Source organism: Nakaseomyces glabratus, chromosome J (assembly GCF_010111755.1).
Source record: "Nakaseomyces glabratus chromosome J, complete sequence".
NCBI lineage: Eukaryota > Fungi > Ascomycota > Saccharomycetes > Saccharomycetales > Saccharomycetaceae > Nakaseomyces > Nakaseomyces glabratus.
This window is the reverse complement of record NC_088960.1, coordinates 787,636-815,423: the sequence shown is the minus strand read 5'-3', so window position 1 is coordinate 815,423 and position 27,788 is coordinate 787,636. Positions and strand designations below refer to the sequence as shown.

Genomic DNA, 27,788 nt, shown 5'->3' with positions numbered 1-27,788 from the left:
CACATCCTCTGCTGCTATGCTCATCGTCGTTGCCATCTCGCAGCAAAAGATGAAAAATTTCAGTCTCTAGAGACGGCGAATGTTCACACTTTCAAGCCTGACAATCTCGTATATACTGATACAATTTCAATTCGTACTTTCTGCCGCTGAAATACATCCTCCTGCATCCTGATAAGTATAGGAACTACCACCACCTATGTAGTCCTCTCTCCTTTTTACGCAAAATTACAGTTACACTGTAATTATAATACAATTGTTACAAACAAAAGCATCTAGGTAGTCTTACTTTCATTAGATGGAGTTCTAATATTGTTGGAGGATGACAACAGATAAATATAAAACGGATCATGACTTCTTCTTCCTAGTTTTGTGAGTTTTTTGATTATTAGTAGGTCCATATTTTCTTTTTTTCCTTGATAATTCCCAGGACTCTAAAGGTTCATTGTCTGTCACTGTGTTGCCATAATAAGTCGTATTGTCGAATAATTCATAAACATCTTGCCTCGAGGTCAGCTGCACAGACCTTTTATTCTGGCATGTATCAAGCACAAAGCTAACTAATACTTCTGGTGCCAAGACGTAATTGGCAAAGTCAATGGGGCCCCACCATTGTATCTTAGGAGATTTAGAACGAGCAAGTTCATCCCTAAACTTTTCATAAATAATATTACCAACTTTCAATTGTCTTCGGAGACCAAAATATCCGGCAGTAAATAAATTGATGTCCAAGTTTCGAAAATCCTCTGCTGATAAAAATGCCTTTTTGGAATCCATGGCTGCTCTCTTAGCTCTAGTATAGTACATTGAAGTAACAACCCCACTCAGAATGTCATAAACAATATCCAAGTAAGGTATGATCTTTACACAAAGCTCATCGCTATATGGGATTTGTAACTGTGGATATTTACTTCGGAACTCTAATTGAATATCTTCTAATTCACTATCCGCATCTCGACTTTCACACTCTGTGTCACTAGAATACTGACTATCTCTTTTAATTTTATCTAATATTAACTGAGACTCATCTGTTGTTTCCACTTCTAGCAATGCCTGTTTTACGTTATTGTATACTTTTACAGTTTCTTGTACTTCTTCCAATTCAACTCCACCCGATAAAACTATTCGTTGATCATCGTTCGAATCAGTCTCATCATTCTTGGTTTGATCTGATTTATTAGTACCTCCAGGGTCGCTCTTCAATAACGAACTATTCAAATCTTCGCTGTTAATCAAGCTAACGTCGTCAGCACCATCGCTACTCGTTGGCAATCCGTTAACCTCATCACTACTACTAGTATCATCGCTACCAGACTCTGGTATCAGCTTGTTAAGGGACTCGCGCTGTAAATCGATGCTGTCCTCCATAGCCACTATTAACAACCGCGAACCCACTATACCACTCTACTGCACTCAAGGAAACAATTTATTATACACGCATGCAATACAGTAACTGCAAAGTCTTCTCAATTGCTTGTACTGCCCCCTTTCTAGGATCTGTAGTGCATCGTAGCTCTTTGATATCCTGGCAAATTGCTAGCACTTTCAGTAGTCGCTCTTCATCTTTACTCATTTCAAAGATATCTCAAATGGTTCCTCTTTGTGTAGTTCTGCTTCCTTTATGAGACCAAAACGTAAAATATGAAAAATTGGGAATATTCCTATTGAAAAAATGGCATTGATTGAAAAATGCTTAAAAAGTACCATATAAGTGATTCATCATTTATAAACCACCATTGATCAGCATCTACAAGCCCAATACTAATTTATTTGAACTCATATATCAGCCACTACCCGTATTTATGGTTAAGATTGACAAAACCGCCAAATTATAATAGAGTTCGTTTTAGTGAAGTCTAAATAGTCCAGCTTTTTGAACCATGCCAGCAACAGCAATTGATTCATTCAACAACATTTCCAGCAAGAGTCACGAGTACGTTAATGTAGTTGAGAATGTCGCCGTCAAGTTTTTACAAAGTGCTTTCGAGAATGAACACATTAATGCTATAGAAGATGATCGCTACAATCATGTCATCACCAGAATCCAATCACGGTTTAAAAACTCGTTAACACCTAATGAAATACTGGCCTTTGAATTCCACCCGGCTGGTCACTCGTTAGCATACAGTAGAATTGATGGTTCTATTACTATTTGGCCATCTATTCAAGCCACTTTTATTCCAGGAAAGATGATACATATTAAAGATGCATGTGGAACCGATAAATTAGTAACTTCAATCTCATGGAATCCTAATGAAATAACACAATTGATTACTTCTTGCAATTCTGATGAACTAGATATATGGGAATACGACGAATTGAATTTAAAGGCATCCAAAGTGAGGAGCATCTCGGTCGATCATAAAACTAAGCTTAATAACGCTTTATTTGATCCCACTGGCGAATATATACTTGCAATTACCAAATCAGACTCAATTTACTTATTCAGCGCAAAAGATGACTATAGGCTGTTACATACTATAAAATTGAAATCCATTATGAGCAGTGATACACTATATTCTGTAACATGGGACAGTTCAGGTTCTAATATTTTCCTTGGAACTAAAAATGGCAGTATTATAGCTATGAGCATAAATAAAGAAAATAATGAAATGTTCAAGGTACTAGAAGTAACAGCACATAGGTTTTCAGTTACATGTTTAAAAATAGATCCATTGGGCAGATATTTATTTTCTGGTAGCAAAGATGGCTCCTGCTCAATATGGGAGCTTCGAACTCTCATATGCATTAAAGAGATATCTGGGTTAGAATCTAATATTTTATCAATGGATATCTGCCATTTAGGGAAAATGTTAGGTTTATGTCTAGAAGATGAGAGGGTATGCTTTTGTGATGTAACGACTGGAAAGATAATATATGAATCATCTTTATCCGGCTCTAATTCAGAACCACTACTAAGATTTTTCCCAGATAAGACTATGTTTATTTTATCTGGTAAGAATGACACTCTGGAGAAACATTTCTATGGGTCAGGTAAATTGTCATTACTATCAGTTTTATCCACAGAATCCAGAAAAAATGGAGATTCTAAAGGTCACAGCAAAGGAATATCGAAGAAAAGTAGCAAGAAAAGTAATACCGATAGAGAGAAGAGTCAAGGGCCGAGATCTACACGTCCTAACCGTAAGAGTAGGTTCCTGGCATCGAAGAGACGTTAATAGAATATACTTGAAATTACTTTAGTTATGTATTTACAGTTTTATGAATTAGTTAAAAACAATACCATCATCGAATTATTTTCGCCCATTGAGAAGAAGGTCAGTGAAAACCCAAAACAATCTTATTTACAGTGCTTCTGATTAATCTGTTAAGCTTCAAAATAAAACAAGATTCAACAATGACAATGCCATGTATAATTTTAGATATCAGACAGTAGGAAACTGATTTTCTCGTAATAGTTTTTTTCAACCTTACCTTTAATTTCATCTTTTGATAGCCATGCAAAATCAGATAGTATTCTTTTATCCTGTATATCAAATCTACCCATTAAGATGTGTGATTTGATTAAGAATTGTGAGCTTTTTGGGTCATCCTTCAGAACTGCGGCTGGTGTCCTAGATACTGTCCAAGTATTCATATTTTCACCACCGATCTCTCTTATACCCTTTTCTGCAGCTCTATGCAATGATTTTTCCTCACCAATGTCAAAATTTGGGAACTTCCAAATGCCTTTCTTATCCTTAATTAATAAATACAAAGTTCTTCTCAGTGATCTCTCGAGGCTGGTTAAATCATTATTCTTATCAGCTTCTGTGACAATACTGTTTGCTATAATAGGTCTGGATATATCATCGGATGCTTGTCCTTCTTGTTGCTTTGATTTGGGAAGATTTATGGTCTGCTTTTGCGACCTCTCTCTACCATGCTTTATATCAGGCACACCTTTAGGAAACCATACACCCTCTTGTTTACTAATAGGTCCTTTTTGTGCTGCATAGAATCTATGTTCTGACAATGTACCTTTCTTGAAGTAGAAGTATGCAGGGAATGTCCACATCAATCTTCTTTCCAACTCAGACATGTATTTGTAATAACTACTTTCAAGTTCTGATTTCTCAGGACTAACCAATGGGACTCTTGAAAGTATCAAACCAACCTTAACAGCAGGACTTCCCGTGGCCTTCGCAGCAGTTGCAAGACCTCTAACACTTAACATTGGTAATCAATTCAGCTTGACAGGCCCCTGAATAACGTTAAAATTTTACCGAATTGCTTGCAATAGAAGCGAATCTCGCTAGTGACTTTGCTGTTTATCAAATGTTATATCTGAATCACTTGCTGGGAATCCAACATTGCTACTCAAACAGTGTGGATGGTACTATATCATCGAGAATTGACAATCTAGCATTTTCCTTCGATGGTTAACGAGAGACTAGTCAAAATTATACGTATCAGATGATATGATTATTTCAGGATAATATGCTCTGAAATGTCCATTTTTATTTAGTTTAAAGTTGGTAACTTTGGATGAAGGTTTATATAAACAGCAGTTCACAACTTTTAGCAAGATATGAAACAAGACATGCAATTTTGTCACATTGGGCTGAAGAAAACAACTATTCGCTTTGAATTTCAATTCAAACTGTAATGGGCCTAAGAAACTCCAAAGTCTACAATTTTTCTACAATATACAAACAAATTCTAGTAGTAAATATTAGTGGGTTTTACAACAAATTACACATTAGCGTCCATCATATTGTCAGATATCTACAGGTCAAAAAAATATTATTCTGTCAGCAGAAAGTTCCCACCGCTTTCGAGTTACTTTAGTTACTAGAAATTATTAATGATACAATAGGTCCTTTAATATCTTAGAAACTAAGGCTATTAACAAAAACACGTATTCCAGATACAATCAAAAGATAATTTTTCCAATTAAATTATACCCTTACTGTTGCTGCTGATTCAAAATATTCATCAGCGAGTTCAGTTGTGCTGTAGGATCATAGTTAGATGATTGTTGTTGTTGGCTAGGAGGTGCTGGAGGAGGAGGAGCTTGCATTATAGGCTGTTGTTGGGCAGGAGAAGCGTAAGCATTGATTGGCTGTTGCATCATTGGTTGGCCATACATTCCCATTTGTTGTTGTTGTTGTTGCTGTGGGTAGCCTTGCTGCATCCCAGCATAACCTTGACTGGGTGATATAACAGCTGCTTGTGGAGGACCATATTGAGGTGCCATGTTTTTCGCCTTATTAGATCTTGGGCCATTCCTACCAGAGTCAGTAGGCATTTTTTGAGATATTGCTTTGGAGGAAACACCTTCACCTACAACAATATCTGGTTCTTCAAAAGCTATACCACTTGTTAGTGGTTGTCCACCAGTACCACCCCATTGGGCACTGACGGACCATTTCTTATCAGCATCAGTAAGACGATGCAATGGTATTATGCTGAAACCATGTTGATAATCACAACAATCTCTAGGGCCGAAACCAACACCCCATCTAGTTCTCAACGGTAACGAGCCATCCTTGTTAAAGTTTAACAGAGCATTCTCAGCTTCTTGTCTAGAGTAGACTTTTACAAAGGCATGCTTTCTCGCATTATTCAAGATTACACTTTGTACTTCGGAATACGGTCTCAAAACATTTGCTATATCCCATTCCTTCATATTCATAGGAACACCACCTAGGAAAAGTGTTCTACTGTACACCTTGATGTGGTCAGGTGGAATAGAAGGCTCAAATGTTACAGTCTTGTTTCTATAGTGAGGGTTGGCCGGCACATTTACTTCATCAGGATACAAGTGATGATTATTTACTCCAAAGTTCATATTTGGTGCACCTAAGTTGTAGTTACTATTGTTTACAGGCGGCATATTTTGGTAACGTGATGGGGCTGAGTCACCGCCATAGTTCATTGTATCACGTTTTGGTGACCTCGATCTATTTCTTCTGTTATTCTTTTCACGTTCACGTTCGCGCTCACGTCTACTACCATATTCGGTTATAACATGGCGAGATTGCCTGTTTTCGTCTCTTCTAGACTGTGGAACAGGCTGTGCAGCACTATCCTGCTTGGACAATCTTGGGTCTTCTTCATACTGTTTTTGTATGGATACCAAAAGTTGCACAAGGGCTCGCTTCTGGTCATGCTCAACATCTGAGAATAAACCAGATGGGAGAGACACTGCGGGAACAATATCAATGGGCTTTAGAGTCTCTAGAATTTTATCAGCTCTCTCACTAGGATCATTGGGAAGTTGTACCATATCATCGTCTATGCTTTTATTGGCGCTTGATGTAGGTGTGGGGAAGAACTTGTTTCTTACAGAGTTGATACACTCTTTTTGAAAAAGTGCAGATCTGTCCCAAATATCCATCAGGAGTTTGATCTTCTCCTTGTGGTCCTGATTGCTTTTCTCTAAGGCATCTGATAAAAGCTCTTGGATAACCTCGCCTAGAGTCGCCACTGCGTGTGCAGCGGTGCCTGCTGGGGCTGGTGTATCTACAGTTCCGGATCTTGCCTCATCAAGATACGCTCTACCGATGGAGTCGATGATATACAGAGACCCAAGTTTATGAGAACTTTCACAAGTTCTTGAGTAATTTATTATGAGGGATATCAGTTGTTCCTCGGAGGCAACATGCTCAAGGGCATACGTTGTCAATTTTTTAATACGAGACCCTGAAATACCTGTTTTAAGGTCATGAAAGGATTCTAAGGTTTCTACAAATTCTTGATGTTCCGAATCACCGCTCATCTTCTTCGTTGTTATATCTGTACTTTATGATTATACTATCAAAAATGTTTCTCTTTAGATTAATTTCTTTTCTTTCAAAAGTTGTAAAATCTCTTCACTTGTATAATCGTTGATTTATAGATCTTAGTTTTCGTTGTAAACAAAAATTTCTTATTTGTAAATAGGATTAATCCCACTAAGATAGCTTTGATATTATCTGAAAAACAATTTTAGAACCACTTACCAGAAAATAAAATATGGAGGTTTCCTCTTCTACAAAAGAGTTTTATCAGTTGTACTTCTTTATAGTAAAGGAGTTTCACGCTGTCTGAATTTGAGGGGAATTTATTACTACAAACAAAAGATTAAAAATTTCAATTTTTGATACTAGTACTTTCCTCCCGCGTTTCGGTCTTGTTCCTGTGCTTATAGTCGTAATGATGCTAACTACCACCCCTTTAACTGAATCTGTAAGAATTAAAAATTTCTTCTCGTTTTTCGAAGTTCTCGATATTCCCAGCTGCCTTTTATAGTTTTTCCGGCAAGAAAATTTAGCTGAAAAATTATCGAAAAGCTGTTAATTATGTCGTGTGCAAGAATATACTGTAGAAAAGACGTCATAGTGTCTTGAGTGCCAATATGGTGGACATTCCAATAGTTATAGAAGCTTTTGGTATATTAACGGCTCTTGCTTTTGATAGTTGTATAGATGTATCGGGTATGCATTTTCTTGACCACTACAACGGGAGCCTTTAATTTGGTTAAACCCTTTTTGTTTGGGGGCGATGAGCATCTCACCCTCTCGTTGTACAAAGTGACTTGTATATAATGGATTCTTATAGCGTCAGTTCAATAGTTTAACTAATATTATTATAATATATATCAAGTATGTGCACTTCCTAAAGCTAGGTAATATGGAGGGAAAAGTGACATATACTATTCGAGAAACTAGTGCAGGGATATATGACTTATGAGTGCTATCTATAAGCTTTCTATACAGGGTATACGGTCCTTCGATTCCAATGACCGGGAGACCATCGAGTTCGGGAAGCCCTTGACGCTGATCGTTGGTATGAACGGATCTGGTAAGACGACTATTATAGAGTGTCTCAAGTATGCGACAACGGGTGATCTGCCCCCAAATAGTAAAGGTGGTGTTTTTGTGCATGATCCCAAGATTACGGGTGAGAAAGATGTCAGAGCCCAGGTGAAACTGGCGTTTACCAGCACAAACGGGCTAAGCATGATTGTTACAAGGAATATTCAATTGCTGGCGAAGAAGACGACGACCACATTTAAGACTTTAGAAGGTCAATTGGTTGCCATAAATAAAAGTGGTGAAAGAACAACTTTAAGTACCAGATCTGTGGATTTAGATTCCCACGTACCTTTATACCTCGGCGTTCCAAAGGCAATTCTGGAATACGTAATATTTTGTCACCAAGAGGATAGTCTATGGCCACTGAGTGAACCTTCAAACCTAAAGAAGAAGTTCGATGAAATTTTCCAAGCAATGAAATTTACAAAGGCAATCGACAACTTGAAAGCAATCAAAAAAGAGATGGCTGTTAATATTAAGCTGTTAACACAATCTGTTGAACACCTTAGAATTGACAGGGACAGGTCTAGGGCTACAAAAATGAAGGTAAAGCAGTTGAATGAAAAAATAAATGACTATCAATCTCAAGTAGATGACGTTGAACAAGAACTGGAATCAATTAACGGTAGCCTTGACTCTTTATTTAAATCAAACCAAAATTTCCAAAGCGTTTTATCAAGAATTGAAACATTAAATGCTTCAATATCTGCTGCTTCAACTCAGATTGAAAGGCTCTCGAATTCAATAGAAAAATTGGATATGCCAAAGGTAGACCTAGAAAACCTGCTCAAGAACTTCTCTGAATCAATTGAACAAAAGGAACTGGATGTTAAAAGGCTAGAATCAAAAATTGCTTCAGACCGTCAAAAATTGGAGAACTGCCAGAAACAATCAAATAGACTTATGCTACAGCAGGGTGAACTGACTGCCAAAAAGCTACAGAATGAAAACACATTGAAATCTTTTCAAGATACTATAAGACAGATTAAAGATGAACATAAGCTAGATTTGAATGCAGAAGAACCACCACAGCGAAATGTAGATCATATTTTAAAAAAGAAAGCTGATATGGAATCTTCTGTAAATGAAGCCATATCCAAATTAGAAGAAACAAAAATGAACCTTAAAGAAAAGTCTGACAGTATAAGGAATTCTATTAATCTTGAAGAACAAAAACTGTCTTACTATGAAAGCGATATAAAGCAACTTGCCACCAAATTAGATCAAAAGCAAAAGCAAATAAGTTCAATACCGGCAGACATCGAAGAACAATTGAAGGCCAAAAAGGCAGTATGGTCCAAATTAAGTAAGGAACTACAAGAGTTTGAAAAAGAAAATAACATTACTGACATAAACAATCAGATAAAATCAAATAATGAGGAGCTTTCAAAATCTGAACTGCTGGCGCAACAGATCGAAACAGACTTACAGAATTACTCTAAAAAGAGTGAATTATCAACAAAACTATCTGTTCTAATTGAAAATATGGATGAAAAACAAAATGAAATAAACAAAATAACTACTGCTTTACTAAATGATACCATGATCAAAGAATGGGGTCTTGACGATGTCAAGCAATTGTCCTTCGAATTTAAGACACACTATATTGCTCTTCAGAAAAATATTGCAACCAATTTAAAAGCATTTAATGAAATCAGTAAGAGCCAAACCGAATTGGAGTATGAACTGAATACTTGTAAAGGAAAAGTCAATAATCTTCAACATAAAAAAGAAAAATTGATTTTAAACATTAATAGCGTTCTACCAGAAGACTGTTCAATCGAAGATTATGATGATGTTCTCCTGGAAACGGAGGTCTCCTATAAGACTGCATTGGAAAATTTAAAGATGCATCAAACAACACTAGAGTTTAATCGTAAAGCTCTCGAGGTTGCAATCAACAATGACTGTTGTTATTTGTGCTCGAGAAGCTTTGAGAACACTGAATTCAGAAGCAAAATACTTAAAGAACTGAAAGAAAAAACTGATACCAAGTTTGAGGAGTCACTGAAAACAACGCTTGAAGATGAAAAGGAATACTTAAACAACCTGAGATTGGCTGAGAAAGACATTTATAATCTAAATTCAATTAGTTCTGAGTCGAAAGCACTGCAAGATAGAATTAGCCAACTATCAAAAGAATTAGATAATAAGAAATCTGAAGTCGCCGAAGCAAATACAACCATCGAGAAGCTAAAGGAAAAACGAGATCATTGTGATAATTATATTAAACCAAAAATGGACAAAATAGACTATCTACAGAAAGAAATTTACAACCACGAAGAAGAGAAGAACTCGTTGAATGATGTGATTCGTAGTTCTGCCGAAAATGGGGACAGTGTGACAATGGAACAGTTACAAGATAACCAAAAATCCACACGAGAGCTTATATGGAAAATTAGAAGTGAAATCGAATCGTTGCAAGAACAAAGAGAAAACATTTCTTCAAAAAACAACACATTGATAAATCAAATACGACAAGCAAACGATGATGTTGCTGAAATTGAAAAGCAATTCGACATGAAGGTGACTATTCAAGAACAAATAGCAAACGATAAAAAACATATTGAAGAACTGACTAATAGTAAGGAGAGCATTAAATTACATATCAATGATCTATCCAAAAGTGTTGAAATGTTAAACAAAGAGAATTCAGAAAAGATATCTACTCTTGATAAAGATGCAAAGAGAAAAAAGGGGGAGTTCCAATCCTTTAACGAACTGGTCTTACAGGTTAATCAGCTACATCATCAATTAATGCAATATAACACTTCTGATGAACAGCATTTGCAAGAATGTGAGAGATCAATAAAAGAATTGGAGAAGGAAATGAATATTCTGAAAAATGGCCTAGAGGCTGACAATCATGTATTAAATGAACAATCTCAGAAGTTATATGACTCTACAGGAGAAAAGCGAAACTTGCTGCAGAATATTGAATTAATTGATCTCAAAGAACAATTACTATCAATGAATAATGAATTGAGCAGCTTGAACGCTCAAAACGCAGAAGCAGAAAGAGACAAGTATCAACAAGAATCTGCCCGCTTAAGGACCCAATATGAGAGATTAAGTGCTCAGAATGCTGGTAAATTAGGTGAAATAAGGCAAATACAAAACCAGATTGACTCTCTTACACAGCAATTGAGAAGTGATTATAAAGATATTGATGATAAATATCAAAAAGAATGGGTAGAACTCCAAACGAGATCGTTTGCCAATGATGATATCGATACCTATTCCAAAGCATTGGATAGTGCTATTATGAAATACCATAGTTTGAAAATGGAGGATATAAATAGAATTATAGACGAGCTATGGAAGCGAACCTATACTGGGACGGATATAGATACAATAAAAATTTGCTCAGATGAAGTTGGCTCGACGACAAAAGGGAAATCCTATAATTATAGAGTCGTTATGTATAAACAAGATGCCGAATTGGATATGAGAGGAAGGTGTTCTGCAGGTCAAAAAGTTTTAGCGTCTATTATTATCCGGTTGGCTTTATCAGAGACTTTTGGTATCAATTGTGGAGTCATAGCTCTAGATGAACCCACAACAAATCTTGACGAGGAAAATATTGAAAGTTTAGCAAAATCATTACACAATATCATCGAATTTAGAAAGCATCAAAAGAACTTCCAGTTGATTGTCATTACCCATGATGAAAAGTTTTTGAACCATATGAATGCTGCTAGCTTTACTGACCATTTTTTCAGGGTAAAAAGAGACGACAGACTGAAGTCATTAATAGAGTGGGTTGATATCAATAAAGTAACTGAATAGGATGAAAAACCTGCTACTAGCCAAGATGTTTTTACATTGAGCTACAACCGGGCCGCACTAAATTTTGATTTATATCCAATATATTTTTAGTTTATAACACGCATATTTAATTAATGTCATAATATACATATTGAATGCCAAAATATTAATGGCATTAACAAGAACCGAAACTCCGGACTAATGGAAAGTATATGCAAGTATAAACTAATGGAAGCTCCCTATAAATACTGAAATTTTGGTTGTTGAGACATTATGCAGATATCAAGTATTCTTATTTTGTCCTTTTTTAACGTCTACCTCTTCTAGTCAATTCTGGTAATTTGAAGGGGACCTTCAATGATGCGATCTTATATGTTGCTGCTGCACTCTTTGGAATGCCAAAGGCCTCCGCTTGAGAAACGGTGGCACCTTTAACTATGGCACCCAATATTCTAAACAAGTTGACAATCCTTGATGGTTTGATTCCAAGCTCCTGCGCCAATGGAGAGATTTCTACTAGGAAGTTGTCCAAATGCATAACAATGGTTAGAATAAAGCATAGCAACTTATCTTCATTTTGAGGATCAATGAAGTAAGAACGGTTCTTAGATTTACCAAAATGTCCACCTCTTGCAATTGTGAATCTGTCTAGAATACCATCGATTAAGAGCTCTGGAGGTGAGTTTAATCTTTCGAGTAGTTTATCCTTATTACTAACACGTCTGTTTTCATACACACCTAGCAATAGAGATAAGTAATACAGTAATTGCAACTTTTCCATTTGAGAGGCTTGTGTTAGAGTTTCCAATTTCTTTGCAACATATTTGGATGAAGTGTAAGGGAATAATTCCAGCTTCTTCTCTTGATCTTTTTCTTTTAGTATAGGACCAACACGAATAAATTGTAACTCTTTTTTGGGTATAATATTTTCCACTGGGTAAATTTGTTCCACATCGGTTGCATCCAGGTTTGCAACTGGAGTTGGTCTGTTGCTTGCTGAAACATTTTCTTGTAATTCCGCTCTGGTGGGTAGATCCTTGGATGCAGTCTTGACAGAATCAACAATATCGATTGCAACATCAGTAAGCTTATCGGAATCAACACGGTTTCTCTCTAGATCAGCAATAGCTTTCTTGGCCTTTTTGGTACCAAAGGCTTCACCAAGAGCATTACGCATTGCCCCGTATCTGGTATCACCTTTACTTTTAATTTCAGGTCCCTTCAAGTTCTTACTGAATTTAGAGACAATTTTGGAAGTGACCACAGGTGCTCTATACAAATTTATCTTTCCTGATTGCTTGTCGTAGAGACCAACAACATATTGGTTAGTCTTGGTCGTCAGCTCATCGGTTTCACCATCATACTCTAATCTCTCGTTTTCACCATGCAAAACAAACTGATCTTGCTTACGCTTCTTGTATAGTTGAAATTCTGTGTCCTTTGGAACTCTAACGCCTTTGAAGAAGTTGGACACAACTACCGATGGATCCTCTTGATAACTATCAATAGCAATAGAACGCTTCTCACCCATATTCTCTGGTTCTTTTATATATTAATTTTTTTTTTGAGTTGTCAACTCTATTCAGAAACCAATGGCCAAATAACAGATTAAACAAATTCACACCTTATCAATCTGACTAGCAGCGACTAATAAGTTACAGAACTGCTACTACAACTACAATTGTATAGTGGATTGATCAAGCTCATCGCAAAATTTTAATTTAATATTTTTTTTTTCAGTTTTCAGAAAAATTTTCTTTCACAGTCCCCAGAAATATACGTAGAGTTTTTAATCAGCGAAATTGAACTTACCAAAAAAAAAAAGTGAAAAAGTTGCAACTTTGTAGGATAAATGTGTAGTTAATATATGCTGAAAGAGGTACAAGTTTTATAAACCTTTTTATCGCAAAAGCGTTTAATTCATATTTGTTATATAAGGCCTTTTTTTTTACCTTTTGAATCTCTTTCTTTTAAGTTTCGGGTTGTGATTTTAGTACACATTCTTTTATGGTCAATTGGTCTGTACTGAAAAGAACCGTAATGTCTGCAGCAAACTCTAAAGTGGTTCAACCTAAGTGGATTAATCCGGCACAATGTTCTGAAAGGACACAAGCCCCTGTGCTCAAGTTGTATAACAGTTTGACTAGAAGTAAAGAAGTATTTGCACCTTCTTCTGGTACTAAGACAGTTAGTTGGTATTCATGTGGCCCCACTGTCTATGATGCCTCGCACATGGGCCATGCTAGGAACTATGTTTCTATTGATATCAACAGAAGATTGATCCAGAATTACTTTGGTTATGATATTCAGTTTGTTCAGAACGTCACAGATATTGATGACAAAATTATCATTAGGGCAAGACACAATTATCTGTTTGAAGAATTTGTAAAGCAAAATGACTCCGAGACTCCTTTAAATGAATCTGATGAGATAGTGAAGAAGGCTAATGATGCGACAATATCATACATCAACAAAAACTTAGCAGATGTATTGGGATCATCCCAAGAGTCTGTAAACACCTTCCTTGTGGCAGCTGAAAAGGTAAACCACGAGGAGGCTAAGTTAAAGGACCCTAAATTCCCAATGCATATGACAAGTGTCCAGAATGCTATTTCAGCTTTATCTAATGTATCTAAATTGCCAAGAAGAAAATTCTTTGATGGTGTGAAAGATGTTTTGGTTCCTGTATTGGATAAAGAGTTGGGTTCCACCATCAATGATCCTGAAATCTTTAGAAAACTGCCTGCTTATTGGGAGAAACAGTATGACAGCGACATGGCAGCACTAAATGTGATTCCACCAAATGTGACTACTAGGGTTTCCGAGTATGTCCCTGAGATTGTATCTTTTGTAGAGGATATTATTAATAACGGTTATGCTTATGCCACAAATGATGGGTCAGTATACTTTGACACAGTAAGATTTGACCAAAATGAAAAGCACGACTACGCAAAGTGTCAGCCATGGAATAAAGGTAAGTTGGACTTGATTAACGACGGTGAAGGTTCATTGAGTAACTTTGACAACAACGGTAAGAAGTCAGCTAACGATTTTGCCTTATGGAAAGGAAGTAAGCCCGGTGAACCAGCTTGGGACTCACCTTGGGGTAAAGGTAGACCAGGATGGCATATTGAGTGTTCAGTCATGGCCTCAGATATCCTGGGTTCCAACATTGATATTCACTCTGGTGGTATTGACTTAGCATTCCCTCATCATGACAATGAACTTGCTCAATCAGAAGCCAAATTTGATAACAAACAATGGATCAATTACTTTCTACATACAGGACATCTTCACATTGAAGGTCAAAAAATGTCCAAGTCATTAAAGAATTTTATCACAATTCAAGAAGCTCTACAAAAGTACACCCCACGTCAATTGAGATTGGCTTTTGCATCTGTTCCCTGGAATAACCAACTAGATTTCAAAGAAAGCTTGATTCATGAAGTTAAATCATTTGAAACATCCATGAACAACTTTTTCGCCAATGTTAGAGCTCATTATAATGACTATAAGTCAAGTCTTGAAGATGACTCTATCATTGTAAGCAAAAAATTAACTAACTTGGAAAAAGATCTATTGGAAGAGTTCAAGAAATCTCAGGAAAAAGTACATGCTGCTTTCTGTGATAACTTATCCACCGGTCAAGCCTTGAAAACTCTTTCTGATTTGGTCACTACGACAAACACTTATATCACAAACAGTGGTAAAGATTTGAAGATTGAGCCAGTTATCAGCATTTGCAAATACATTACTAAAATTTTAGACATTGTTGGTTTTCCTGGTCGCCCTGATGGCCTGGGTTGGGTTGCACAAGCATCCTCGGTATCTAGTGGTAGTGAATCTGCTAACCAAATTTCAGGGTCAATTGAAGAGATTGCCATGCCATATGTTAAATGTTTGTCTACGTTCCGTGATAGTGTACGTTCGATGGCCATTGCTAAGGCACAACCGCAAGAATTTTTAAAGTTAACAGATACTGTTAGAGACAACGACCTGTTGAACTTAAATGTCTCTTTAGATGATAGGAATGGCCAATCTGCTTTGGTAAAGTTCTTAACGCAACATGAAAAGGATGAAATTATTAAATTAAATGCAGAAAAGAAGCAAAGGGAAGAGGAAAAGTTAAAGAAGAAACTTGAACAACAGAAAATAAAAGAAGCTAAGGAAAAAGAAAGACAAGAAAAGGCAAAGGTATCACCCTTAGAAATGTTCAAAGACACCACTCTGTATAGTGCTTGGGATGAACAAGGTCTACCAACCAAGGACAAGGATGGTAATGATATCACCAAAAGTATGACTAAAAAACTAAAGAAACAGTGGGAACAACAGAAGAAACTTTATGAAGAATTTAACGGTCCATTGAGTAGCTGAAGTTTCAATTTTTTACATTAGCTTGCATGATTCTAACAAACAAAGTTCAGATTTGCTGTTTATAGATATTTAATATTAATAAGTCCTTATGCGATATGAATAGTTACCATTTGGTATTGTATGATTTAGACAACATGAGTTATTATTAATTTAGTGTGTGTACAGTTAGCATCAAGATCAATGAATTCTCCTGAATACTGACAATACCTAAGCTTTTCAATAAAATCATTATTATTTTGTTCAATTTTTTGAAAATTTTGGTTTTGGGAATGATTGCCTTGCTCATCGCATAAAAACGACAGGCCTAGAGCAGTCAAGAGTATGGTCATTTATTATCATATTGAAGTAAATTAAATTGTGTTATAGAACAGTATCAGATACCAGAGAATAATAAATATGTCTGACAAGGAAATTGTTGGGAAAGCCTTCTTGGATTTGGCAAAATACGAAGAAGATGTTGCAAAGGTTGAAGATGATATTGAACATTATAGGTTGAAGATGATGCAACCAATGGTTGAAAGAAGGGACAATATTATCAAAAATATACCCGAATTCTGGAAAATAGTATTATCTCAGCACACTAGTTTTGCTGATTTTATAAGAGCTTCTGATTTCAAGTATATTGACCTAATTGATAAAGTTAAGGTTGATTGGTTAATCATTGAGGATCCAAAACAATACTCCGTGGGTGATTTCAGGATAACATTGCATTTCAATAGTATTGATGATGATTTTAACGAGCAGACAGTATCTAAGGTATTCAAATTGATCAAAGGTGATATAAATGAGGGTGATACTGATGATGAGACCGAAGAGGAGAGATTGGTGAGTGAGCCAGTTGACATTCAATGGCCAAAAAGCTACGATTCAATTAATCCATCATTAATCGAAGACAAACACAGTAAAGAAGGTAAGAAGAGTTATCGTCAAGGTATGAAATCATTTTTTGGATGGTTTAAGTGGACAGGGAAGAAACCTGGTAAGGAGTTTCCACATGGAGACTCACTTGCTACCTTATTCAGTGAAGACATTTATCCTTACTGTGTCAAGTACTATACGGAAGCCCAAAGAGATTTGGAAGACGAAGAAGAGGATGACTCAGAGGACAACAGCAGTGAGGAACCGCTTGATTTGGAGGTTGAGTCCGAAAGTGAGGAATCTGATAAAAAGAGAAGAAAAATTTAAATAAATAATCTATATCTATACGTAATTATTCCTTTTAAAATGCATCAGTAGTCAAGTTCTTCTTGTAAGCGTTTCTTGTAGTCAGATTTTGGTTTTATGTTGTCAGTTCGTGGCTCATTCGTAGTTTTACCTCGTAACGGCTTCACAGGCTCCTTCTTAACAACTTTGTTACGTTTAACTTTTGTGCCAAAGCGAGCCATTGGATCCTCTTTTGAGTAAATGGCGTCAGGAATAACAGTAGTTTTATTAATTTTCGTTAGTGGGGTTTGATTTTCCTCCATCACTTCTGCTTTTTTTATAACTGTAGTGTCTAGTTTCTTCTTTCCGAGCAAGTAATCCTCCTTTGCTGTGGGATCGTCCTGATACATCCATTCCAACCCAGTCTTTCTACCCTTAGTAGAGTCCCTGCCCGCAAGTAACTCCTCTTCTTCTTTCTCCTTCGCTATCTCAAGCTGTCTCTTTCGTATCTTCTCGTCCTCTTCTAGTAGTCTTTGTTCTTTTTCCCATACTTTCTTTCTATTTTTGACAAGCTTAGGGTTCCACGATTTCAATAGATTCAAGTCTCCAGTACCCATTTTATGTTAGTTTTGTGATATGTACCGTTTTTGGTATATTATCAGTAGAACTCTTAGTACATCCGATGAATACATTTACCTCATCATGATATATCTTAAAATTTGCGATGCGATGAGCTTCATGTGAAATTTATTTTTTTTTTTTTTTATCTCCGGTCCTATGCAGAAGACAGCAATCTCCTAGAAGTGCACCTAGCCTTATGGAGAGGTATGGTACAAGTATGGGAGGTGACGTTATTAATATTGGTCAACAATATATTCAGCTATTCTAGTGCTTCTATATATCTAGACTAATTCGAATAGATTATTCAGTATGTATTATAATATGTGGGAAAAAAATAGTAATGAAATATAAAAAAAAATAAAGTTAGGGAATGAATTGAACGGAATGTATAGCTGCAAGCAAAGAAAAAATAGAGGAATTCAAATGGGTAGTTTTCTTTTTGAATTTACACACTTAAGTATTCCTAATATCCAGTAGCAAGTAATGGGAGTAAGTATGATACCAGTTACGCCCAGATATATCGCCACCTTTCTTGCACTTTTTGTAAAGCGTAAAATACTGCAAATTTTAGTAGAAAAAGAACTAAGTGAAGCACTTGTTTAGAAACCGTGGATCTTAATGTTCTTCTTTTGTAGACCTAGTTGGGAGATCATAAACTCGCAAACTTTAGCTCTTTGGTCACCTTGCAATTGGATAATCTCACCCATTTCAGAGTCCTTGACAATGTTACCGTTACAAGCGAAATCTTTCTTCAAAACTTTCAAGATACGCTTCTGGTCATACTCAGCTGGGACACCTTGCACAGTGGTTAGTGTCTTTCTACCGTTTCTTTGTTGGATACGGATATGGATGTAGTTAGAGGCAGCAGTCTCGTCGTCACCAGTATCAGCAAAAGGATCAAAAGATTTCAAGTTCTCAATAGACATATAACAGGGGTTTTTATTTGTTTTGTTTTTTTTTAAACTTGGTTCTTCTATGTGTAAAGTCAACCTTTTTACTTATTAAAAATCAAGTATTTAATATAAGTTTTCTTATAAACTAAATGTATTTTCAATAAATTTTGCGTTGTTCTTCTATTTTGCTAGTTATGCAGTTTTGCTAGAACCATCCCCAGCACACGCACCCTCCTCACTAGCAAAAACGCAAAAAGTGAAATTTTTTTTTTTTTTTCATTAAATTTTCTCAGTAACCAATTAAACTGTATCCCTATAGACGTTACTGTCAGATGTGTACCCGTATTCAGGTATTATGTTTATCACTACATACTATAATCATATGATACATTCGTGATTTAGTATATTATATAATTCTAAACGATATATCATATGATTAATCGTTTATGGATATGTTCCCCGTGATCTATCCCTACGTTAGATACGATGTTTCCTTAGAAGTGATTGTTAGTTTGGTCCGAAGAGATCATCCCGTCTTTTCGTTCTTCGTTCTTCGTTGCTCCCTTCCAGGTAGAGAAGATTGTAAAGCCCTTTTTTTTTTTGATGGTTCCAGTTACAATTGACAATAGTGGGATCCTCGTCTTGTGAAAAGGAGTATTTTATAAGAGTTACTCTGCTATTAGGCGGTTATACCAGAAATCTTTGCTTTGACTTCTCATCCGCACAAGATTCTTTATCCTATTTTTTTTATCGCTCTTCAGATATAATCCTGGTAGCGAGTCTGGAATCGGATAGACCAAAAATACTTTCTGTCATAATCATAGTCATTAAGCGGAGGTACATATACTGATTGGGAGTGGGAAAAACGAACAGATACATAACCAATTGATTATAGTACAGAACAGGTGGAAGAATTTTTGATAGGCTAAAAAAAAAAAGGAAATATACCCGTTGATAATATTTTTGAGCCATGTCTAGGAAATCAAGTGAAGCAGATTTGCAGAAAATCTTGAAGAAAGCTTGCTCGATTGACGAGTCGGCTCCAAAGAGGAAACACGTCAGGGCGTGCATTGTGTTCACTTGGGATCATGCTAGCGCTCGAGCTGTGTTCTCAGCTTTGAAGAGTATGCCCTTCACTGACCATGAAATCCAGCTTTTCAAATTGCTGATTGTGCTGCATAAAGTTATCCAGGAAGGCCACCCTTCTGCGTTGGCACAAGCTATCAAGGATAGAGAATGGATCAGGTCCCTAGGAAGAATAAACATAGGCCATTCGCCATACACAAAATTAGTAAAGGAGTATGTCAGGTTCTTGATGTTGAAATTGGACTTCCATGCCACTCACAAGGGGTTCAAGAACGGTACATTTGAGTATGAAGAGTACGTCTCTTTGATCAATGTCTCTGATCTGGATGAAGGTTACGAAACAGTACTGGACTTGATGACTTTACAGGATCAATTGGAAGATTACTCTCAGATCATCTTTGCGTCAATCCACTCGGAAAGAGACAGCTCTGAGTTGAGAATCGCAGCTTTGATACCCTTGGTGGCCGAGTCCTACGGTATCTACAAGTTCATAACATCTATGCTGAGAGGTTTGCACGCCCAATTGAATGATGCAGAAGGTGATGCTGCTTTGCAACCACTGATAGAAAAGTACGACCTACAACACGCTCGTCTGTTCGAGTTCTACGCTGATTGTTCTTCGATTAAGTTCTTAACTACCATGGTTACCATACCAAAACTACCAACAAAAGCGCCAGATGTTTTGGTAGACAACAGCAATGATATTGAAACCACTAGAAAGACTCCTACCCCACAACCAAAGAAAACTCCAACACCAGAAGTGAGAAAACCATCGCCAGGACCAAGAGAACAATTGAAACCCACTAGAACAGCAAGCACAGCTAATACTTTGTCACCAATGTTCACCGCTAACGTTATGATACCAACGGTAACAGGTGCTGTTCAACAAGCCTTCCCACAACAACAGCAACAAATTCAGCCAGATTTCTGGGTCAATCAACAAGCACAGTTGGCTCAGGAGCAGCAAAGGTTGGCTCAAGAGCGCCAACAACAACTTGCATTACAACAACAGCAACAAGAAGAATTCCAAAGGCAACTGCAACAGACTCAGCAGGAGATGATGAACATGCAAATGCAACAACAGAGCCAACATCAAAATGATCTAATTGCGTTAACTAACCAGTACGAGAAGGACCAAGCTTTACTACAGCAATATGACCAAAGAGTTCAGCAATTGGAAGAAGAAATATCAAATATTGACAAGAATGCCAACGAACAGATTGATAACAAGAATGAGCAAATTGGATCACTGCAGGATCAGTTGGAAATGTGGGAAAAGAAATATGAGTCATTGGCTAAACTGTACTCACAGCTACGTCAAGAGCACCTGCAATTGTTACCACGTTTCAAGAAATTACAAATAAAGGTTGGAAGCATTCAAGAGGCTGTTGCAAATAAAGAGGTTCTGGAACAGAAGCTGAAGAAGAAGGACTTACAACTTATTGATGCCATTAAAGAACGTGATAGACTCAGACTGGATAATGAGCGTTTGATTTCAAATAAATCAGAGGATTTGAATTCAGATGGTGTTGAAAAGTTTGCTGACGATAGAGTCTTGCCAATGTTAGATGCAGTTTTGCTAAGTGGTATTAATACGATCCAGGAATCAGTGTTCAATATGGACAATTCATTGAGTTGGTCTGGTCCATTGGCTCCAGCTTCGTTCTTATTAGCACTTGCTGATAATACCTCCGAAAGGGCAACTGAGTTTGCTACAAATTTCAATAACTTGATTGTTGATGGTCTAGTCAATGGTGACCAAACTGCAGTAATTCATAGTGTAAGTGATTTTAGTGTTTCAATTGCTACCTTGGTTACCTACGTTAATGCTTATACAACATCGCTACTAGGAGAAAATGACTCGGAGTCTATCGCCAGCATGGCCAAGAAATGTGCTAGAGAAGCTGAGTTTTTCTTTGAGGATCTGTTATCAGAAAATTTGATGCCTTATGATGATGAAGGTAAAACTGATGTTGTCATTAATTCTAACGTAAACTTTCAAGAAAAGCTTCAGCATCTAACGACAACAATCGAAAAAGTACTACAATCTGCCCCTCAAAACAAAAACAAGGAGCAGGATCCACATTCCCAACTTATTGCTACAGCAGATGCCATTGTTAAATCGTCACAACCATTAAGAATAACACCAAACGTTCCAAAGCCTCTGTTGACTCTGGCATTGGCTATTATTGATGCAGTTGTTGCTTTAGTGCAAGCAGCTGTTCAATGTCAAAATGAAATAGCAACAACTACAAATACACCATTATCACAATTTTACAAGAAAAATAGTAGGTGGACGGAGGGTCTGATATCTGCTGCAAAAGCAGTTGGTGGTGCCACTGATATATTAATAAGCACTGCTGGTGAACTTGTTACTGATGATAAGGAGGGCTCTCCTGAGAGATTTGCTGTTGCTGCAAAAGAAGTTGCAGCTTCTACAATCCAACTGGTAGCAGCCTCCAGAGTGAAATCAGGAGTTCACTCGAAAGCGCAAGAAAAACTTGAAGAGTGTTCAAGGGCTGTTACAGAGGCCTGTAAGGAATTAGGGCATACTGTTCTCGTGAAGTATAATTCAGAAGCTCAAGATGACCAACCAATGGAATTTACTTCTGAACATCAACTAAAGACCGTAGAGATGGAGCAGCAAGTAGAGATATTGCGTTTAGAGCAATCATTGAATATTGCAAGAAAAAAGTTGGGTGAAATTAGAAAGCATGCATACTTTACTGAACAAGACGAATAAAGCAAGACATTTTGTATTCTCTATTATTTTATCGCACCTTATATAGCACATTGTGTATTAAAAGAAAGAACATTGTACCAATATTATGAATACCATTAATCGGATGTGTAAAAGCCAAATATATTGGAACTTTAGATGAGGAATACTTTAGTTGTTTCTTTTGTGTGCCACCTCTTTGTACTCATTGCGCTTGAATTTTTTAAAGGGAGAAAAAATGTCCGATCATCAAGAAAACTTGCGATGACTTTATCATTGGCATGTTATCAAATAATTACCATCGGTGACTCTAGTAGCTCTCATAGCAGTAATATAACATCTCTGATCCAAACACTATTGTACCATTTGTCTCAAAATATCAGAGATTTAGTTTGTTTATACCACAACAGAAGGCCATCGAATTTACATGAAAGTTAAGGTTGCAACAAGCTAAAACGGAAGATAGAAACATCAACAGTAACATATAAGGACTACATCTGTTACCGCAAAGTAGTTGGATTCATTAGTAATGGCTTTTTGGTTACCCCAAAATATACAAAGACGGTTGATATTGTATGTGTTGCAGCAGATTACATTGTTTTCAAATGTTGATATTACAAAGCTGGATGTTTCGTTGGGATCGCACAGTAAATTTACCTTCCAAGATGTTGATCTTAATATCAGCGAGATGAATATTTCTGGATGTGAGGTGAATTCTGGTATGCTAGGAAAATTGATGCTGGGACTAACTGTGTCGGGGGATGTCCATATCTCTGGAGATAATATTGATTTTATGATTACGATGATTAATGAGGATGATTTTAATGATATGAATTCATTTTCGCTGGCGAAAAGTTTTTATGATTTGACGAGTTCTATTATGCAATTCAAACCAGATGCACATTTGAAGAATGAGATATCTGGCTCGGGTAGTGATTCTCCTAGAATACCTGACGACTATACTAACCCATCAAGCGCTGGAGGTAATCCCACGACCAATACTTATGACATAATTGTTGATGATACGGCAAGCAGCACAACTGAAAGTGATGATTCATCTCCAATCGATAGTATCCCTACCTCTAGGTTCAATATCATGCAGCAGAAGGTAATAGCTACAGCACTCGCAAAATTAAAAATAACACTTCAAAGTGTAAGAATTAGGATTAATTTAGGCAAAAGGAAGGATTGTAACTGTCTGGATGTAGTAGTGAAGAGAATTGATATGTCAACATCTGAGGGTCATGTGAGAAATTTTGATGCAAATGGTATTAGTATTGCATATATAAATAATGAGCCCTCAGTAGTACCGCCTAATAATATGGATATGGCAGAAAGTTTATATTTTTCACAGGCAGATGCGAGTTCGATTTATATGAGTGCTCTAAGTGATGCAAATACTGATATAAAAAGTTTAGATGCATCAGTGTTCAATAGTGAAAGGTATGAGCTACTTAGTATAAACGGAATGAGTTTCTCTTTTGTAGGTATATCATCTATTGATGATTTTGCTATCTCACGAATAAAAATTAATTTAGGTACCTTACAAGTTAATATTCCTTTTCTTTTGAAAGTGAGGGAGGATATTATATTAACTATGATATTCAAACTAATCTCGCCCCGACATACTGATAAGGTTGATGTTAAAAATTCACCAGCATACAAAAGGTTCCAGAATGAGCTTCATTCTAATGATACAAATTTGTTCTCAAATTTAGCAATAGAGGAAATTTTAATTGGTCTGTCGTCTAATCAAAAGATTATTTTGAGAGCTGTTGATTTGGAGTCAAATGAAATTAATGGCATTAATTTAAGTGTAGGAGATATTGATTTGGTTGGACTTGATATGGATTGGATATCTGAAACAAGACCATGTTTCAATGCAAGTTTTGGTAAGTCCAATACAATTATAGAACTTGCGAATACCATCATCAGAGTGTCTGAACATGACCTAATCTTATTCCTGAAAATATATTACGAAATAATGGATTTTATCGATTTTGTGCTTTCTAAATGGAAGATTTTAGGTGTCAAACAAGTTAGTCAATTGAGAAATGATGAGAAATTCTCACTCAATGTCGGCTCTTTAGTTATTGAGATACCTCTTGATAATTCGATTTTAGAGATTAACATACCCAATATAGAGCATGATTCTCTAAATCAGGATTTAAAATTATACGAAGTAAATATGACACATATTGTTGAGTCTATCAAAATCAGCAGTTTGAAATTAAAGGAGGTATCAATTGATCTCTCAAGTGCAAGAAAAAAAATGAAATGCTATAATGAGCATTTTTCTCAATATTTTGTTTTTACTCATTATAAGGTACAAATAACAGGAATTGATAGTCAAATAAACTTAAAGTCACTATGGATAATAGGTGCGGTGATAGAACAGTTTTATATTGCATCGCCAGTACAAGAATATCCAGAAGCCACAAACAAAAATAGCGTTCGATTTCATGATAATAATAAGCGTCTTCTTAGTACTTCATTAATGATAAACAAAAGAGCCATTTTAGCAAAATATATTATTGAGCTTGATGATATTAAAGTATGTATTTCTGGATTTGATGCTGACCAAATTAGGCACTGTAAGTTTAGTTTACAGCGCTTACTATTTTTGAACCAGATTGACAAAGGTTTATTGTTCAATATCTTTCAACCTCATGTGGAAATTAAGTTCTTCAGCGGATCATTAAATGATATTATCAGAAGTACGAATATCGGAGTTTCTGGACAACCGCATTTGATATTATGTATATTTGCAGATAAAAAGATAAAAGTATCAATCAAGGACATCATGATATTTTATCAAGCAAAGTGGCTTGACTCTGTTCAAAGAAACGCAAGTTTAGATCAGGAAAAGGGTCAAAATGTTGAATATAGTGAATTGCCGGAATTTAGTATATCTATCAGGGATTCAGCAATTAATTTTCTTCCATTTAGAATTAATCCTTCTCTGGTAATTTTGTTTGAATCTATCATCGTAACAAAATCTGGTAATGATGCTCTTATTAACATGCACAGCAAAGTTGGTAGGTTCTATTTAACTGATAATTACGATCATTTGAAGACCACTCAAGTTATGAATAAAACAATATGTGATTCACTAATAAAGAGTGGGTATAGTCAAATAGGAAAGTTTGAAGGACTATCAATGACGCTTAATAAGAAGCACAAGATAGTTAACTGTAATGGATGTTTGGAGAAAGTTATATTATCCGTATGTTCTGATTCCTTCCACACTTTAGTACAATTGTGTATGGATTTGAAAGTCCCGGTTACTTTTCCTGATGATAAAAAATACCAACCAGTTCCTTCAGTCGCTGTCGATTTATTTGAGACAATCGAGGAGAATGAATTTAATTTATCTAACTTAGATAATAAAGATATTGATAAATCAATTGGAAGTGATTCAGATTCTCTTCATATTGTGAACAGTTTTCTCGATGAAGTTGAAGATTTCCAATTTCATGAAGACTATAATTCGGGAACAGTTTGGAGTCATACGACCTCTGATACACACTCCAGTTCCGATATTCTACCTATAAGTCTGAAGGAAGAGTACTTGGATAGTCGCAGAACTGAAGTTCAAAAGCATTCACAAAGTAATGACAGGAATATAATCAGTGAAATAGATTTTGATATAAAGAATGCGGATATTAGATTATATGACGGTTATGATTGGCGATACACCAGAAAAAACGTCTCCTCCGCCATTAGTGAATTAGAAGAAGGACTATTATCTGGGATACAACGTCAAGAACAGACTGAATCAGAACTATCGCGGACGACTGTTTTCGACTCCATTTGTATAGCAACCAAACAAAAGGATTTGGGAAATTTGAAGCAAATTATATCAGAACAAGTTCAAGGCAAACATGATCATTTAAACTCCGATAAAGTTTACTTATATCCATCAAAACATTACAAATCTCTTATCAAGGCAAATGAATTGATATTTAAAATAAAAATTTACGATTCCAATTCTCCACGTAATGAAGAGTTCAATAACCATGCAGCAAAGCTCTTTCAGATTACAGCCTCGATATCTACTTATGAGGTTTTGGACAATTTGCCTACCTCAACTTGGAATAAGTTTGTTACTTTACTTAAGAAGGAGGCATGGCCAAAATCTGAGCCAATGCTATATTTTGATTTTATGCTTTTCAAACCAATTAATAGTTTAGAGGCCACAGAAGCGACCATCAATATTCGTTCAGCACCCCTAAGAATACATGCAGATCAATATATGGTGGATTTTCTACTAAGATTTTTTCAGTTTAATGATAAAAGATTTGAGTTGATCGATGAGTACCCTGAGATTCTATTTCTTCAGAAGTTTAAGTCAAATACAATAAAGTTACGGATAGACTACAAACCAAATAAAACATCTAGTGGGATGTACTCTGGAAAGATTTCTGATTTAATTAATTTATTTGTGTTAGATGAGTCTAAAGTGACTCTAAAAGGTGTTGTTTTGCATGGCATAAATGGTTTTAATGAACTTTCCGAACAACTCGTAAAAATTTGGGGAAATGATGTTACCTCAAAGCAGATATTTAACATATTGCAAGGATTTGCCCCTGTAAAGTCGTTCATTGCGTTGGGAGCTGGAGCACAAACATTTATAACAGTGTTACTTGCTGAGTATAAACGCGATAGGAGTATATCCCGAAGTGTAAAAAAGAGTGGTAATATATTTATCAAAACTACTACTGGTGATTTTATTAAATTGGGCGCAAAACTTGCGGTAGGAACGCAAGCACTACTCGAAAACACAGAAGGAATTTTATCTGGAAATGCAACGCAAAATAGGACCCTTGCTGATGTAAGTCAAACAAATAAAGTCCTAGACCTAGATTCACTTTTGCAACAAGATCAGGTTCTCATTGGAAGAAATCCTAAGATTAGAAATAAAAGTCCTAGTGCTATAATCATCGATGCGGCAGACCTTGAGGAGTCAGGTAGACCGAAGGTTGTTAGCCTTTATTCCGAGCAGCCTCTGGATTTACATAAAGGCCTTGAAGAGGCCTACCATGCCCTCGAAAAGCACATACAGATTGCTTATAATACAATATGGCAGACTAACCAGGAGTTGAGAGGCGAAGAGTCTAGGAGTGCGAAGGCAGCTGCTGTCACTATTGCAAAAGCCGCACCTGTTGCAGTTATCAGGCCAATGATAGGTGCAACAGAGGCGATAGCGAAAACATTGCAAGGCATATATAATCAATTGGATAAATCCAATATTGAGGAAATTAATGATAAATATAAAAAGGAAGACAATTAAATAGTAGTATGAGTAGTTTAGTCGATTTTTTGTATTACACATTAAGAATGATCTTTTTATGTTTTGCATACAAAATTGAGAAAAGCGCAGAG

General features: G+C 36.2%; 12 protein-coding genes across 12 annotated transcripts; 6 read left to right on the top strand and 6 right to left on the bottom strand.

Annotated features, from left to right (window-relative positions):
• Positions 1-345: 345 nt before the first annotated feature.
• RTC4 (Rtc4p) lies at positions 346-1,365 on the bottom strand (the record flags this gene model as incomplete). The annotated part of the gene is made up of 1 exon (XM_448050.1): positions 346-1,365. The coding sequence occupies one exon, from the start codon at positions 1,363-1,365 to the stop codon at positions 346-348; it is 1,020 nt and encodes a 339-aa protein (XP_448050.1).
• Positions 1,366-1,877: 512 nt separating this feature from the next.
• Positions 1,878-3,176, top strand: TEX1 (Tex1p; the record flags this gene model as incomplete). The annotated part of the gene is made up of 1 exon (XM_448049.1): positions 1,878-3,176. One exon carries the CDS (start codon positions 1,878-1,880, stop codon positions 3,174-3,176), a length of 1,299 nt encoding a protein of 432 aa, XP_448049.1.
• Positions 3,177-3,376: 200 nt separating this feature from the next.
• On the bottom strand, positions 3,377-4,174 carry MRPL17 (mitochondrial 54S ribosomal protein mL46; the record flags this gene model as incomplete). Its single annotated transcript, XM_448048.1, has 1 exon — positions 3,377-4,174. One exon carries the CDS (start codon positions 4,172-4,174, stop codon positions 3,377-3,379), a length of 798 nt encoding a protein of 265 aa, XP_448048.1.
• Positions 4,175-4,906: 732 nt separating this feature from the next.
• NRD1 (Nrd1 complex RNA-binding subunit) lies at positions 4,907-6,721 on the bottom strand (the record flags this gene model as incomplete). Its single annotated transcript, XM_448047.1, has 1 exon — positions 4,907-6,721. One exon carries the CDS (start codon positions 6,719-6,721, stop codon positions 4,907-4,909), a length of 1,815 nt encoding a protein of 604 aa, XP_448047.1.
• Positions 6,722-7,670: 949 nt separating this feature from the next.
• Positions 7,671-11,588, top strand: RAD50 (MRX complex DNA-binding subunit; the record flags this gene model as incomplete). The annotated part of the gene is made up of 1 exon (XM_448046.1): positions 7,671-11,588. The coding sequence occupies one exon, from the start codon at positions 7,671-7,673 to the stop codon at positions 11,586-11,588; it is 3,918 nt and encodes a 1,305-aa protein (XP_448046.1).
• Positions 11,589-11,874: 286 nt separating this feature from the next.
• Positions 11,875-13,098, bottom strand: RPA49 (DNA-directed RNA polymerase I subunit RPA49; the record flags this gene model as incomplete). Its single annotated transcript, XM_448045.1, has 1 exon — positions 11,875-13,098. One exon carries the CDS (start codon positions 13,096-13,098, stop codon positions 11,875-11,877), a length of 1,224 nt encoding a protein of 407 aa, XP_448045.1.
• A 476-nt stretch (positions 13,099-13,574) lies between these two features.
• CRS1 (cysteine--tRNA ligase) lies at positions 13,575-15,941 on the top strand (the record flags this gene model as incomplete). The annotated part of the gene is made up of 1 exon (XM_448044.1): positions 13,575-15,941. The coding sequence occupies one exon, from the start codon at positions 13,575-13,577 to the stop codon at positions 15,939-15,941; it is 2,367 nt and encodes a 788-aa protein (XP_448044.1).
• A 396-nt stretch (positions 15,942-16,337) lies between these two features.
• VPS75 (Vps75p) lies at positions 16,338-17,126 on the top strand (the record flags this gene model as incomplete). The annotated part of the gene is made up of 1 exon (XM_448043.1): positions 16,338-17,126. The coding sequence occupies one exon, from the start codon at positions 16,338-16,340 to the stop codon at positions 17,124-17,126; it is 789 nt and encodes a 262-aa protein (XP_448043.1).
• A 44-nt stretch (positions 17,127-17,170) lies between these two features.
• CWC25 (U2-type spliceosomal complex subunit CWC25) lies at positions 17,171-17,701 on the bottom strand (the record flags this gene model as incomplete). The annotated part of the gene is made up of 1 exon (XM_448042.1): positions 17,171-17,701. The coding sequence occupies one exon, from the start codon at positions 17,699-17,701 to the stop codon at positions 17,171-17,173; it is 531 nt and encodes a 176-aa protein (XP_448042.1).
• A 603-nt stretch (positions 17,702-18,304) lies between these two features.
• On the bottom strand, positions 18,305-18,631 carry SUI1 (translation initiation factor eIF1; the record flags this gene model as incomplete). Its single annotated transcript, XM_448041.1, has 1 exon — positions 18,305-18,631. The coding sequence occupies one exon, from the start codon at positions 18,629-18,631 to the stop codon at positions 18,305-18,307; it is 327 nt and encodes a 108-aa protein (XP_448041.1).
• A 937-nt stretch (positions 18,632-19,568) lies between these two features.
• SLA2 (Sla2p) lies at positions 19,569-22,427 on the top strand (the record flags this gene model as incomplete). The annotated part of the gene is made up of 1 exon (XM_448040.1): positions 19,569-22,427. One exon carries the CDS (start codon positions 19,569-19,571, stop codon positions 22,425-22,427), a length of 2,859 nt encoding a protein of 952 aa, XP_448040.1.
• Positions 22,428-22,932: 505 nt separating this feature from the next.
• Positions 22,933-27,696, top strand: ATG2 (Atg2p; the record flags this gene model as incomplete). Its single annotated transcript, XM_448039.1, has 1 exon — positions 22,933-27,696. One exon carries the CDS (start codon positions 22,933-22,935, stop codon positions 27,694-27,696), a length of 4,764 nt encoding a protein of 1,587 aa, XP_448039.1.
• Positions 27,697-27,788: the final 92 nt, after the last annotated feature.